This window comes from Euleptes europaea, chromosome 18, assembly GCF_029931775.1.
Source record: "Euleptes europaea isolate rEulEur1 chromosome 18, rEulEur1.hap1, whole genome shotgun sequence".
NCBI lineage: Eukaryota > Metazoa > Chordata > Lepidosauria > Squamata > Sphaerodactylidae > Euleptes > Euleptes europaea.
The window spans coordinates 20,944,049-20,956,759 of record NC_079329.1 but is presented as its reverse complement, the minus strand read 5'-3'; the positions used below and the strand labels follow the sequence as shown (position 1 = coordinate 20,956,759).

General features: G+C 49.5%; 1 protein-coding gene across 1 annotated transcript in view; it reads right to left on the bottom strand.

Annotated features, from left to right (window-relative positions):
- Positions 1-12,276, bottom strand: part of SYT3 (synaptotagmin 3) — a 33,373-nt gene extending 21,097 nt beyond the window's left edge. Inside the window, exons 1-4 of the mRNA XM_056863876.1 lie at positions 12,150-12,276; positions 11,253-11,393; positions 7,721-8,102; positions 5,642-6,194 (exon numbers count right to left, since the gene is read on the bottom strand). Coding sequence (XP_056719854.1) covers positions 5,642-6,194; positions 7,721-8,102; positions 11,253-11,388 — 1,071 coding nt within the window. The 5' untranslated portion in view covers positions 11,389-11,393; positions 12,150-12,276. The remainder of the gene's footprint in view (positions 1-5,641; positions 6,195-7,720; positions 8,103-11,252; positions 11,394-12,149) is intronic.
- Between the last annotated feature and the right edge of the window lie 435 nt (positions 12,277-12,711).

Sequence of the window (12,711 nt, the reverse complement as noted above, 5' to 3'; positions counted from 1 at the left end):
GTGGGGGGAGAGAGAGAAGGCGGCCACAGGTTCGGATCAGGTGGGGTGGAGGGAGTCATCGGAAGGGCTGACGCAGCCAGGGGAGGAAACACAAGGTTGAGAAGGGTGATCTTGCCAGGTGTCGTGAAGGGCCGGGGCCAGCGACCGCCGCACACCTGACTGCCCTAATTAGCCGCCCGTTTCACGAATCGCAAACCCAGCTAAAAATATTCCCCAGAAGGGGACCAAAAAAAAAAAGAGAGAGAGTCTATTCGTGCCAACGGCGTCTCTTTGAGCTCCAGAAAAAGAAAAGAGTGGCTGGCAAGGGGAGGAGGGGAGCAAGGAGAAGCCGACAGGTACGCAGGTGGGTGGGTGCGCAGGAGGAAACGGAGCTCTCTACAACTCCCTGGAATTCTTGGCACTTTCCTGCGCCCTCCCCGATGCCAGAAGCATCTCCACCCCACCCACATCTTCCCCAATAGCTTCGCCTGCCAGCTCTTCTTCCCATTCACACATGAACACACGAAGCTGCCTTATACCGAATCAGACCCTTGGTCCATCGAAGTCAGTATTGTCTACTCAGACTGGCAGTGGCTCTCCAGGGTCTCAGGCTGAGGTCTTTCACATCACCTACTTGCCTAGTCTTTTTAAGTGGAGATGCCGGGGATTGAACCTGGGACCTTCTGCATGCCAAGCAGATGCTCTACCACTGAGCCACGCCTCCTCCCCAAAGACATGAACACATAAAGCTGCCTCATAACGAATCTGATCCTTGGTCCATCGAAGTCAGTATTGTCTACTCAGACCGGCAGCAGCTCTCCAAGGTCTCAGACAGAGGACTTTCACATCACTTACTTGCCTAGTCCCTTTAAGTGGAGATGCCGGGGATTGAACCTGGGACCTTCTGCATGCCACGCAGGCATTCTACAAACTGAACCACAGGCCCTCCCCAAACACTATACTCCACCTCACAGTCATGCTTCAACAGGCATGCTGTCGAGCAAGCAATATCTTTGACGGTGTACTGTGGCTCAGGGGCCAAGCACACATAACCTTGCAGGCACCAGGTCCCGGGGATTCAATCTCCAGTTTAAGGATCTCGGGCAGGCAGGTGCTGCAAGGCAACCCTGAGACCCTAGAGGTTGGCTGCTAGATAGACCAATCATCCAACTTGGGCCAAGGCAGCTTTTAAGCTGTCTCAAGGAGGAGGAGGAGGAGGAGGAGAATGAAGTAGAAGAAGGAAGAAGGAAGTAGAAGAAGGAAGAAGAAGAAGAGTTGGTTTTTATATGCCAACTTTCTCTACCACTTAAGGAAGAATCAATCCGGCTTACAATCTCCTTCCCTTCCCCTCCCCACGACAGACACCCTGTGAGGTAGGTGGGGCTGAGAGAGCTCTAAGAGAGCGGTGACTAGTCCAAGGTCACCCAGCTGGCTTCATGTGGAGGAGTGGGGAAACCAACCCAGTCCTCCAGATTAGCGTCCGCCGCTCATGCGTAGGAGTAGGGAATGACACCCAGTTCTCCAGATCAGAGTCAGCCGCTCCAAACCACCACTCTTAACCACTACACCATGCCGGCTCTGGTAGCCATGAATAGCCTTCTCCTCCACGAAAATGTCCACTCCCCTACACCACCTTGGCACTCCCATCTGCAGTTTTGGATGGGTGATGCAAAAAGGTCCCCTAAACCACAGGTTGAAATTACAGAACATGTTTTGCTTTGTTGCCCTTTTTATCAAGAGGTTCCTTCTAAGTTTATTGTTCCCTTGCTGAGCAAGTATCCTGGTCAATCAGACTCAGCTTACGCTCATATGTTACTTATTGATGAATTCAGCATGCGCTGCGAAGTTCTGTGCGGCAGCCTATAAAATTCGACAAACGCTGACCGTTGGAATTTGTAAATATTACAGAACTTTCTAACAACCTTATTTGTTATTTCATTTAACTTGATTTCCTCTTAGAGTATAAGCCAATTTACGTGTGGGAGTTAAAAAATAATAATTATTTCTTTCACTAATTTTGCATGTTGCTGTGATTTGTGCTGGTCTATGGCCATATCAGGAGCCCCGTGGCGCAGAGTGGTAAGCTGCAGTACTGCAGTCCAAGCTCTGCTCATGACCTGAGTTCGATCCCGACGGAAGTGGGTTTCAGGTAGCCGGCTCGAGATTGACTCAGCCTTCCATCCTTCCGAGGTCGGTCAAATGAGGACCCAGCTTGCTGGGGGTAAAGGGAAGATGACTGGGGAAGGCACTGGCAAACCACCTCGTAAAACAAAGTCTGCCTAGTAAACGTCGGGATGTGACGTCACCCCATGGGTCAGAAAGGACCTGGTGCTTGCACAGGGGACCTTTACCTTTTACCTATGGCCGTATCAATAATAAATAAATGGGGTAGGGAGAAGCTTGTACATCCCCCAGAAATTTTCGGAGGAAGGGTGAAATAGAAATGTACTAGACAGACAGACCATACTAGGATAGGTGGAGGAATGTTCTGACTTGCAGCAATTCACGCTCATTATTAGATGTGCTCCAGCAAATAAAAGGATGAACGGAAAGCGAGATCTTCAGGAGGTCTTTCATCCCCTTGGACAAACCCAGTGTGAAACCAGGCCTCATTATCGTTGAGGGCAATTTAGGAAGTTGAGCTGACTGCTCGGGTACACTGTGACTTTTTTATGCATTATCGGGATGTGTTGTAGCGCTGGACTGAGTTAAAATCACTGGGTTGTTCTGTTCTGATGTTAAACAGTCCGTTATAAATGCTGCCCTGAAAAAATGTCTGCAAGAGAACGGTGTTGGCATGAAAAGGGGCGGGTTTTGCTGGGGCAACAGATAAGTTTTTGACCCTCTCCCTCCCCCCCCCAGCTCTGCCGCTTCAATACCATTTTGTTATACTTGATTTTACCAACCAGGATCTTCCTTCTCCGGAATTGTGACCTCGTCACGTAACCAAGCCGATCTAGCTAAGTGACAATGCCCTCGAGGGCAATGAATCCTCCTTCATATTACCTCCCCCTGACTGGAGACACACATGAAGCTGGCTTCTACTGAGTCAGACCTTTGGACTGTCAAGATCAGTATTCACAGTGGGTAGCCGTGTTAGTCTGTCTGCAGTAGTAGAAAAGAGCAAGAGTCCAGTAGCACCTTAAAGACTAACAAGCTGTGCCAACTTTGTCCTCATATAGATTCTAGGAACATCATCTCTGGACCCACCAGTGTCAGCCATACTATCTCAGGTTCATACTCCTGCTCATCTTCTAATGTGATTTATGCCATCACATACCAGCAATGCCCTTCCACAATCTGCATTGGACAAACAGGTCAGTCTCTTAGACAAAGATTAAATGGACATAAGTCTGACATCAGAATCCACAATATTCAAAAACCAGTGGGAGGACATTTCAACCTTCCAGGACATTCTGTTGCAGATTTAAGAGTAGCAGTTCTCTTAAAAAGGAATTTCAAAGGGAGATTGGAAAGAGAAACAATTGATATTCAAACTAAAGACAATGCATTTACCTGGGCTGAATAAAGACCTTGCATTCATGTCTCATTACCAATGCTGATTTTTCCACACCCATCTCTCCCCTGGACATCACAGACTCTTCTGCATACCACACCTAATCCCATCACACCTGCTATTCACATTTACATACTGTTAACATTTACATACTAATGCTTGTCTGAATTCACTCTCCTCTACTTAAAGACAGATGGATTCACATTCTAGCTGTATCTGAAGAAGGGAGCTGTGACTCACGAAAGCTCATACCCTGCCAGAAAATATTTTTGTTAGTCTTTAAGGTGCTACTGGACTCTTGCTCTTTTCTGCAAGCTCAGTATTGTCTACTCTGGCTGGCAGCAGCGCTCTAGGGACTCGGGCTTTCACAACCTCCGCTGCTTTCTCCTTTTTGACTGGACGTGCTAGGGATTGAATCTGGGACCTTCTGAGAGCCAGCGTGGTGTAGTGGTTAAGAGTGGTGGTTTGGAGCGGTGGACTCCAATCTGGAGAACCGGGTTTGATTCCCCACTCCGCCACATGAGCAATGGAGGCTAACAGGTTGGTTTTCCCACTCCTACACACGAAGCCAGCTGGGTGACCTTGGACTAGTCACAGCTCTCTCAGCCCCATCTACCTACCGGGTGTCTGTTGTGGGGAGGGGAAGGGAAGGTGATGGTAAGTCGGTTTGATTCTTCCTTAAGTGGTAGAGAAAGTCGGCATATAAAAACCAGGTCTTCTTCTTCTGCATGCAATGCAGCTGCTCTATCACTGAGCCATGGCCCTTCCCCAGATGAGAAGTGGCATTTCCTGAATGACACCAGGGAGGGAAGCACAAAGAGGTGCTATGGACAGGAGCACAGCTGTGCTGTGCATACTTCTGACCCCCTTCCCATATACTGACAGAAAGGGGATTCTTTTCACGGAGTATGCAAGAAGTGCTTTGCTATTTCGACTTAGCCCCTAGTTGTAGAATCACTGGGGTAGTCTGTGATAAAGTTCATTATTTTTTTCTAATTAGAAACATTTATTCTTATAATAAAAGGAAAAACCTAGATATATCATTACTTTGAAAAAACCAAATACTGGTGATACAAATTATTTAAAAAAACAACTAAAACAGCGCTAATATAACTAAAATACCCATAGCACTTAATCAAATAATACTCTATTTGTGTATTTAACTAAAATCCGCATTATTATGATAAAGTTCATTATTTGTAGCTGAAGGCCATCACAATCTATCATACAAAACATTAAAATAACATTAAAATAACATGAAATAACATTTTATACTTAATTGTATACTCTGTAGGGGCCCTAGTTTGTTCATAAGGGATTTGTGTGATCTGTTTTCGATCGTGATAATCTGTATGAGCTGTCTTTTGTACTATGCCTATTGTCTGTGTGTGTGTAAAGTGCCGTCAAGTCGCAGCCGACTTATGGTGACCCCTTTTGGGGGTTTTCATGGCAAGAGACTAACAGAGGTGGTTTGCCAGAGCCTTCCTCTGCACAGCAACCCTGGTCTTCCTTGGTGGTCTCCCATCCAAATAATAACCAGGGCTGGCCCTGCTTAGCTTATGAGATCTGACGAGATCAGGCTAGCCTGGGCCATCCAGGTCAGGGCACTATGCCTATTAAAGGTATTGAATTGAACTGAACATTGAAATAACTTTAAAACAGCCTGACCCCCAAGAAGCTAGTAATTAAATTTGTTCCCAGATTAAAAATAACTTTTGCTCGGATTTTCTTGGCTGCTACAGCAAAGAGTGACGCTCTGAAGGAAACATCAGGATTGGCGGCTGATAGCAGAAAGGGCAGCTTCTCTGGATCTGGAAAAAGATTTAGGCCCTTCAGAAATGCTCCAAGAAATTTAAATCTGGGTTCTGTATAAAGCGGGCAGAATAAGGTGTAATGAATTAGGTCCTCTGGAGCGATTGGGGTAGTCATGATTATCAAGCTGAATGGCTTCGTAGGGCCAGTTTAATTGACAGACTGGGCTGACTGCAGTGGATTTAAACGTCAAGTTTACAGAGTCGGGTTGACAAACTAGAGAGGGCTTAATTGCCTGGCTGATCGATGGGGCTGGACGGACATGACTTTGATGCGATCGCTCCAGAGACCGATCCCGTTCCTCCCCCCCACCCCAGTATAACCTCCACTCACCGAGCTGGCCTCCATGATGTCTCGCCAGAGGGGCGAATCGCACTCCCGCTCGGCGAGCTCCAGCAGGTTGTCCAGCACCACCTGGCCAATGAGGTCGTGACGGGTGAAGCGGTCGAAGTCGTAGACGCTGAAGTGCAGCTTCCGCGAGGGCAGTTCGGCAAAGGGGACGTTGAAGTTAAAAGTCTCGTTGAAGACGGGGTTCAGGGTCTTGCGGTGCACCTTGGTCTGGAATTTCTTCTTGCGGTCGGGCAGCAGGTACATTTTCACGTAGGGGTCGGAGAAGCCGTTGGCGTCTTTGGCGGGCAGGTCCACCCCCCGGAGGATCCTCACCACCAGCTGCTCCGTGCTGTAGGCGTAGCGCAGGGCAAAACTCAGCCGCCCACAGCTCGCGGCCTCCCCTTTCTTGGAGTCCGACTCGCCCGAGCGCTGCTTGTATAACTCCGGTTTGATCTGCCCGATGCTGGTCACCTGCTCCACCTTCTCCTCCCCGACGTGGACGCCAGTGTCCGGGCTGCTCAACTGCTGGGTCATGGGGCGTGGCAGTGTATTGTACCTGCAGGGAGAACAGACGTCAAACCGGTCTCTCGCGCAATCATCTCCATCCCCTGACCGGCCAGGCAGGGGAGGAATCCTGCATCCACAGCGAAATGGGCATTATTTAATTACTTTTAATCTGGCCCTGAGCCCCGTGGTGCAGAGTGGTAAACTGCAGTACTGCAGTCCAAACTCTGCTCATGACCTGAGTTCGATCCCGGCGGAAGTCGGTTCCAGGTAGCTGGCTCAGGTTTGACTCAGCCTTCCATGAACACATGAAGCTGCCTTATAGTGAATCAGACCCTGGGTCCATCAAAGTCAGTATTGTCTACTCAGACTGGCAGCGGCTCTCCAAGGTCTCAGACAGAGGTCTTTCACATCACCTACTTGCCTGGTTCGTTTAACTGGAGATACCAGGGATTGAACCTGGGACTTTCTGCATGCCAAGCAGATGCTCTACTACTGAGCCACGGCCCCTCCCCAGTATTGCAGTCCAAGCTCTGCTCATGACCTGAGTTCGATCTCGACGGAAGTCGGTTCCAGGTAGCTGGCTCAAGGTTGACTCAGCCTTCCATCCTTCCGAGGTCGGTAAAATGAGCTTGCTGGGAGTAAAGTGTGATGACTGGGGAAGGCAATGGCAAACCACCCCGTCAACATAGTCTGCCTAGTAAATGTCGGGATGTGACGTCACCCCATGGGTCAGTAATGATATGGGTCAAATTTTCTACACTCCTATGTAGAAAATGGCCTGCATCCCATTGCCAATGACAAAGGCACATGGGGCTATTTTGTCACAGGTAAATGGCATAAGACGTTGGTTCCAGGCAGCCAGCTCTGGTTGACTCAGCCTTGCATCCTTCCGAGGTGGGTAAAATGAGTACCCAGCTTGCTGGGGGTAAAGGGAAGATGACTGGGGAAGGTAATGGCGAACCACCCTGTAAACACAGTCTGCCTAGTAAACACTGGGATGTGACGTCACCCCATGGCTCAGGAATTTACTATATATTATTCCCCAAATCACTTGTATCGATATTATAGAATCATAGAATCATAGAGTTGGAAGGGACCACCAGGGCCATCAAGTCCAACCCCCTGCACAATGCAGGAAATTCACAACTACCTCCCCACTCCACACCCCTAGTGACCAGAAGATGGCCAAGATGCCCTCCCTCTTATCATAAGCCTAAGGTCACAGAATCAGCATTGCTGACAGATGGCCATCTAACCTCTTCTTAAAAACCTCCAGGGAAGGAGAGCTTACCACCTCCCGAGGAAGCCTGTTCCACTGAGGAACCGCTCGAACTGTTAGAAAATTCTTCCTAATGTCTAGATGGTTTCATGTTGATTCCTCTTCCTTGGTGGTCTCCCATCCAAATAGTAACCACGGTTGACCCTGCTTAGCTTCCAAGATCTAATGAGATTGGGGTAGCCTGGGCCACCCAGGTCAGGACCCCCGCACAACAACCTCCTGCATTTCACATACAACTGAGCATTCATATTTAGAAAAAAACAAAACACCAGATGTTCCCCCATCGTCCCGCTCACCTGGGCGTGGGTGCCAAGCTTGCAACCTGCTGGTGGGAGTGGGCATTGGGCATGTTGCCCTCCTTGGTGGTAACCTGGCCTTCCACGGGCAGGTCGGGGGAGGTCTGGCTGACCTTGAGGTTGGCCTCGGGGTAGGAATCCATATCGAGGTAGGACCTCTCCGGCATCTCCGGCCCCAGCTCCACCCGCTCGGCCAAGAGGTCCCCAAAAGGTGAATGGTGGAGGTGAGCGTGGAGGAGGTGCTCCTTGCGCTGGGTCTGCGAAGAGGAGCCTTTATCCCGCCAAGGGATCCAGCAAAGTTTCCACGAGACAAAGAGGGAGACGCCCAGCAGTACGATCCCGCAGAAAGTCACGATCACCGACAGGAGACTGACCAAGATTTCTAGAAGGGACAAACAGAGAGGCTCCAGTGTCCCACCTTCGTTGTTGAGACATGGCAGCTCTCCCTCCAGCGTGGTGTAGTGGTTAAGAGCGGCAGACTCTAATCTGGAGAACCAGATTTGATTCCCCGCTCTGGGTTTGATTCGCCGCTCTTCCACATGAGCGGCGGACTCTTATCTGGAGAACCGGGTTTGTTTCCCCAGCTCCTCTACATGAAGCCTGCTGGGTGACCTTGGGCCAGGCACAGTTCTCTTAGAACTCTGTCAACCCCACCTACCTCACAAGGTGTTTGTTGTGGGGAGTGGAAGGGAAGGCAATTGTAAGCCGCTTTGAGAGTCCTTAAAGGTAGAGAAAGCAGGGTATAAAAACCAATTCTTCTTCCTGCTCCATCCCAATCCTGCTGTACCCCACAGACATGAGGTCCTCTCTGGCATAAACCTGGTACCCTGAAAATTCCCCTATTTCAGAATTACGGTCTGACCTGAACTACCCTGAATGCAAGAACTGATACATTTTCGTTGCAGAGTCAAACCATTTACCACAGATATCCTGGCACGTAGTCCCCACCAACAGTGAGGACTAGAAACATCTCCCTTTCTAGAATACCATAAAAATTCAGACTGGCAGGATCCTGTAGAATAATACCTTTTTTTCACAATTTATGGGGCAACAGGAGCCATGATAATACTCTTTGCCTGCACACTAGCATGGAAGAAGAAGAAGAGTTGGTTTTTATATGCCGACTTTCTCTGATACTTAAGGGAGAATCAAACCGGCTTACAATCACCTTCCCTTCCCCTCAACAGACACCCTGTGAGGTAGGTGGGGCTGAGAGAGCTGTGACTAGCCCAAGGTCACCCAGCTGGCTTTGTGTGTAGGAGTGGGGAAACAAATCCAGTTCACCAGATTAGCCTCTGCCGCTCATGTGGAGGAGCGGGGAATCAAACCCGGTTCTCCAGATCAGACTCCACCGCTCCAAACCACCGTTCTTAACCACTACACCATGCTGGCTCTCTTGAGAGACTTGAGATAGTACATGGTTTGGGTTTTCCTTGTTAACACACGTGATGCCTCCTACTGAGTCAGACCACTGGTCTATCAAGGTTGGTCTTGTCTGCTCTGACTGGCAGCAGCTCTCTAGGGTCTCAGGCAGAGATTTTTGTGTATAAGAAAGAAGCTATCTGGCCTTGAGAGTTTCACGCCCTAGGGAATTGAAACGGGGATGGTTTTGGGAACAGCTGAAACGAATGAGCATCATATGGTGCCAAATTTGGCCACATTAAGTGGAAAAGGGAGGTTTTCTCACAGAGGGTAGCTTTCAGGTTTTCGTCTTTTGCTACATGGACTGGCAGTAAGAGTGAGTGGGATCAGCTCTGCATCGTAAGTACCGGTAGTTAGAACAGCTATTTAGCTGTTGGTTTTTTAAAAAAACTTTCTTTTTTACTGCCTGTGATGACATGAGAGTTTGCTTTTCTTCTACTCTCTCTGAAATCAATAAACTTTGTTGAATTATTTAAGCAAAAGGTGTGAAGCGACTTTGTGCGTGGCTCTTCCCCTCCTAGAAGAAGAAGAAGAGTTGGTTTTTATATACTGACTTTCTCTACCACTTAAGGGAAAATTAAAGCAGCTTACATTCACCTTCCCTCCCCCTTCCCACAACAGACACCCTGTGAGATGGGTGGGGCTGAGTGTGACTAGCCCAAGGTCACCCCGCTGGTTTCGTGTGTAGGAGTGGGGAACAAATCCAGTTTACCAGATGAGTGTCTGTCGCTCATGCAGAGGAGGGGGGAATCAAACCCGGTCCTCCAGATCTGAGTCCACCACTCCAAACCACCACTCTTAACCACTACACTACACTGGCTCTCACGAACCTCAGGGCTGGAGTAGTAAAGCCTGAGCATCGGGAAATGACTGGGCTAAAACAAAATAGGTCCAGGACTCTCTCTCTCTCTCTGGTCTGTGGAGTCAAGGAGAAGAAGAGTTGGTTTTTATATGCCGACTTTCTCTATCACTTAAGGAAGAATCAAACCAGCTTACAATCACCTTCCCTTCCCCTCCCCACAACAGACATCTTGTGAGGTAGGTGAGGCTGAGAAAGTGTGACTAGCCCTAGTCAACCAGCCCGCTTTGTGTGGAGGAGTGGGGAAACAAATCCAGTTCACCAGATTAGCCTCCGCCGCTCATGTGGAGGAGTGGGGAATCAAGCCCTCTCCTCCATGAGCATGTCCACTCCCCTCTTAAAGCCTTCCAAGTTGACAGCCATCACCACATCCTGGGACAAGGAGTTCCACAATTTAACTACACTCATAAGGAATGTGGAGGGGGGACAATCTAGAAATCCCCCACCCCCAAAATCTCCCCTCCAGGATTCTTGCACATGTTTCCCTCCTTCCAATTGTTCTCAACAGAGTATCAGACCAAGGCCTATCAATCCAGCAGTCTGTTCACATAGTGGCCAACCAGGTACCTCTAGGAAGCCCACAAGCAAGATGACTGCAGCAGCATTATCCTGCCTATCTCCGAGGTATGCTTGAATAGACTTACCTGAATAAATTAAATCATAGACTCATAGAGCTGGAAGGGTCCACCAGGATCATCTAGTCCAACCCCCTGCACAATGCAGGAAATTTACAACTACCTCCCCCCCACACACACCAAGTGACCCCCACTGCATGCCCAGAAGATGACCAAGATGCATTCCCTCATCATCTGCTTAAAATTATAGAATCAGCATTGCTGACAGATGGCCATATAACCTCTGCTTAAAACCTCCAGGGAAGGAGAGCTCACCACCTCCTGAGGAAGCCTGTTCCACTGAGGAACCGCTCTAACTGTTAGAAAATTCTAATGTCTAGACGGAAACTCTTTTGATTTAATTTCAACCCGTTGTTTCTGGTCCGACCTTTTGGGGCAACAGAAAACAACTCGACACCATCCTTTATGTGACAGCTCTTCAAGTACTTCAATAATTAGAGATGCTGGGAATAATTAGAGATGCTGGGAGCTGAACCTGGGACCTTCTGCATGCAAAGCAAACACTTAACAGCTGAGCCACGACCTCAGCAACTTTGGAGAGCAGGACATTATTCCTCTTCCACCTCTTTCTAGATCAGGGCCATCTCCTACCACCGACTACCTCCAGGCTCCTCACCTGAATTGATGGGACCCACATGGCCGGTCAGTTCCTGACACTTCTCCCGTTCCTGGGCAGCACATGTGTTGGAGCACAGCACCTGAAGGAGCTCCATCGCTTTGCGGTGCCTCTCTTCGTCGTAGTCTCCAGACATGGTGCCTAAAGGGAAGGCAGATTACGTAAGAAAAGCCCTGCTGGATCTGACCAAGGCCCATCAAGTCCAGCAATCTGTTCACTCAGTGGCCAACCAGGTGCCTCTAGGAAGCCCACAAGCAAGACGACTGCAGCAGCAGCATCCTGCCTGTGTTCCACAGCACCGAATATCATAGGCATGCTCCTCTGATACTGTAGGGAATAGGGATGCATCATGACTAGTATCCATTTTGACTAGTAGCCATGAATACCCCTCTCCTCCATGAACATGTCCACTCCCCACCTGAGAGCCAGCATGGTGTAGTGGTTAAGAGCGGTGGTCTGGAGCGGTGGACTCTAATCTGGAGAACCAAGGTTGATCCCCCACTCCTCCACATGAGTGGCAGAGGCTAATCTGGTGAACCGGGTTAGTTTTCCCACTCCTACACATGAAGTCTGCTGGGTGACCTTGGGCTAGTCACAGCTTTCTCAACCCCACCTAGCTCACAGGGTGTCTTTGTGGGTAGGGGAAGGGAAGGTGAATGTAAGCCGGTTTGGTTCTAGAGAACCACTTAACCACTACACAATGCTGGCTCTCCAGAAAAGGATGAAGGGTTATAGGCCCAGCAGATCCTCAAGGGAACCAGGGAAACACCCGCCTCCTCACCAGGAAGGGAAAAAGGAAAAGGAACACAGCAGGCCAGTAACAGCAGACTCTCCGGGTGAGGAGCTGGAAACTTTCTTCTATTCCTGAGTAACAGAGCCCCTCAAAACCCCTCTCACCTGGTCAGCAACTGGTTCAGGATATGGCTGTCAGGTTGCTTCTGTACTGCTGAATCCAGGATGCCAACCGGTCCAGGTCAGTGCCACGCAGGAGAGTAGCGGGAAGCCAGCGCCAAAATCCTGGTGAGCCAAGTCCGCGCGTGAGCAGCAACCAGCTGGGAGCAGGGCATGCAATCTGCCATCCGGCAGGGTGAGGGCAGCAGAACCCTCTGCTGGATGTTTGAGGGAATGATCTGCAGGTGGGGCCACCAAAGTGGAGTCAGTGGTTCTGGCTGGCTTTGTGGGACCGCGGGGGGATGACCCTGGAGGGCTTCTTCATGGCGACAGGGAGCAGTTTCCTAAATCTTCAAGGAAATTGCTTGCCAGAGGATCCTTCTCCTTCTCCCCTCCAGAGTTACGCGGGCAGCTGCAGTGGAGGGAAAAGCCAGTTAGATCTGGGCCCAAGATTGCCTTTCATGCATTTTCGTCCTCATTTGATAGGCTTGCCAACCTGGAGATCTCCTGCTATTACAACTGATCTCCAGCCGATGGAGATCAGTTCACCTGGAGAAAATGGCCGCTT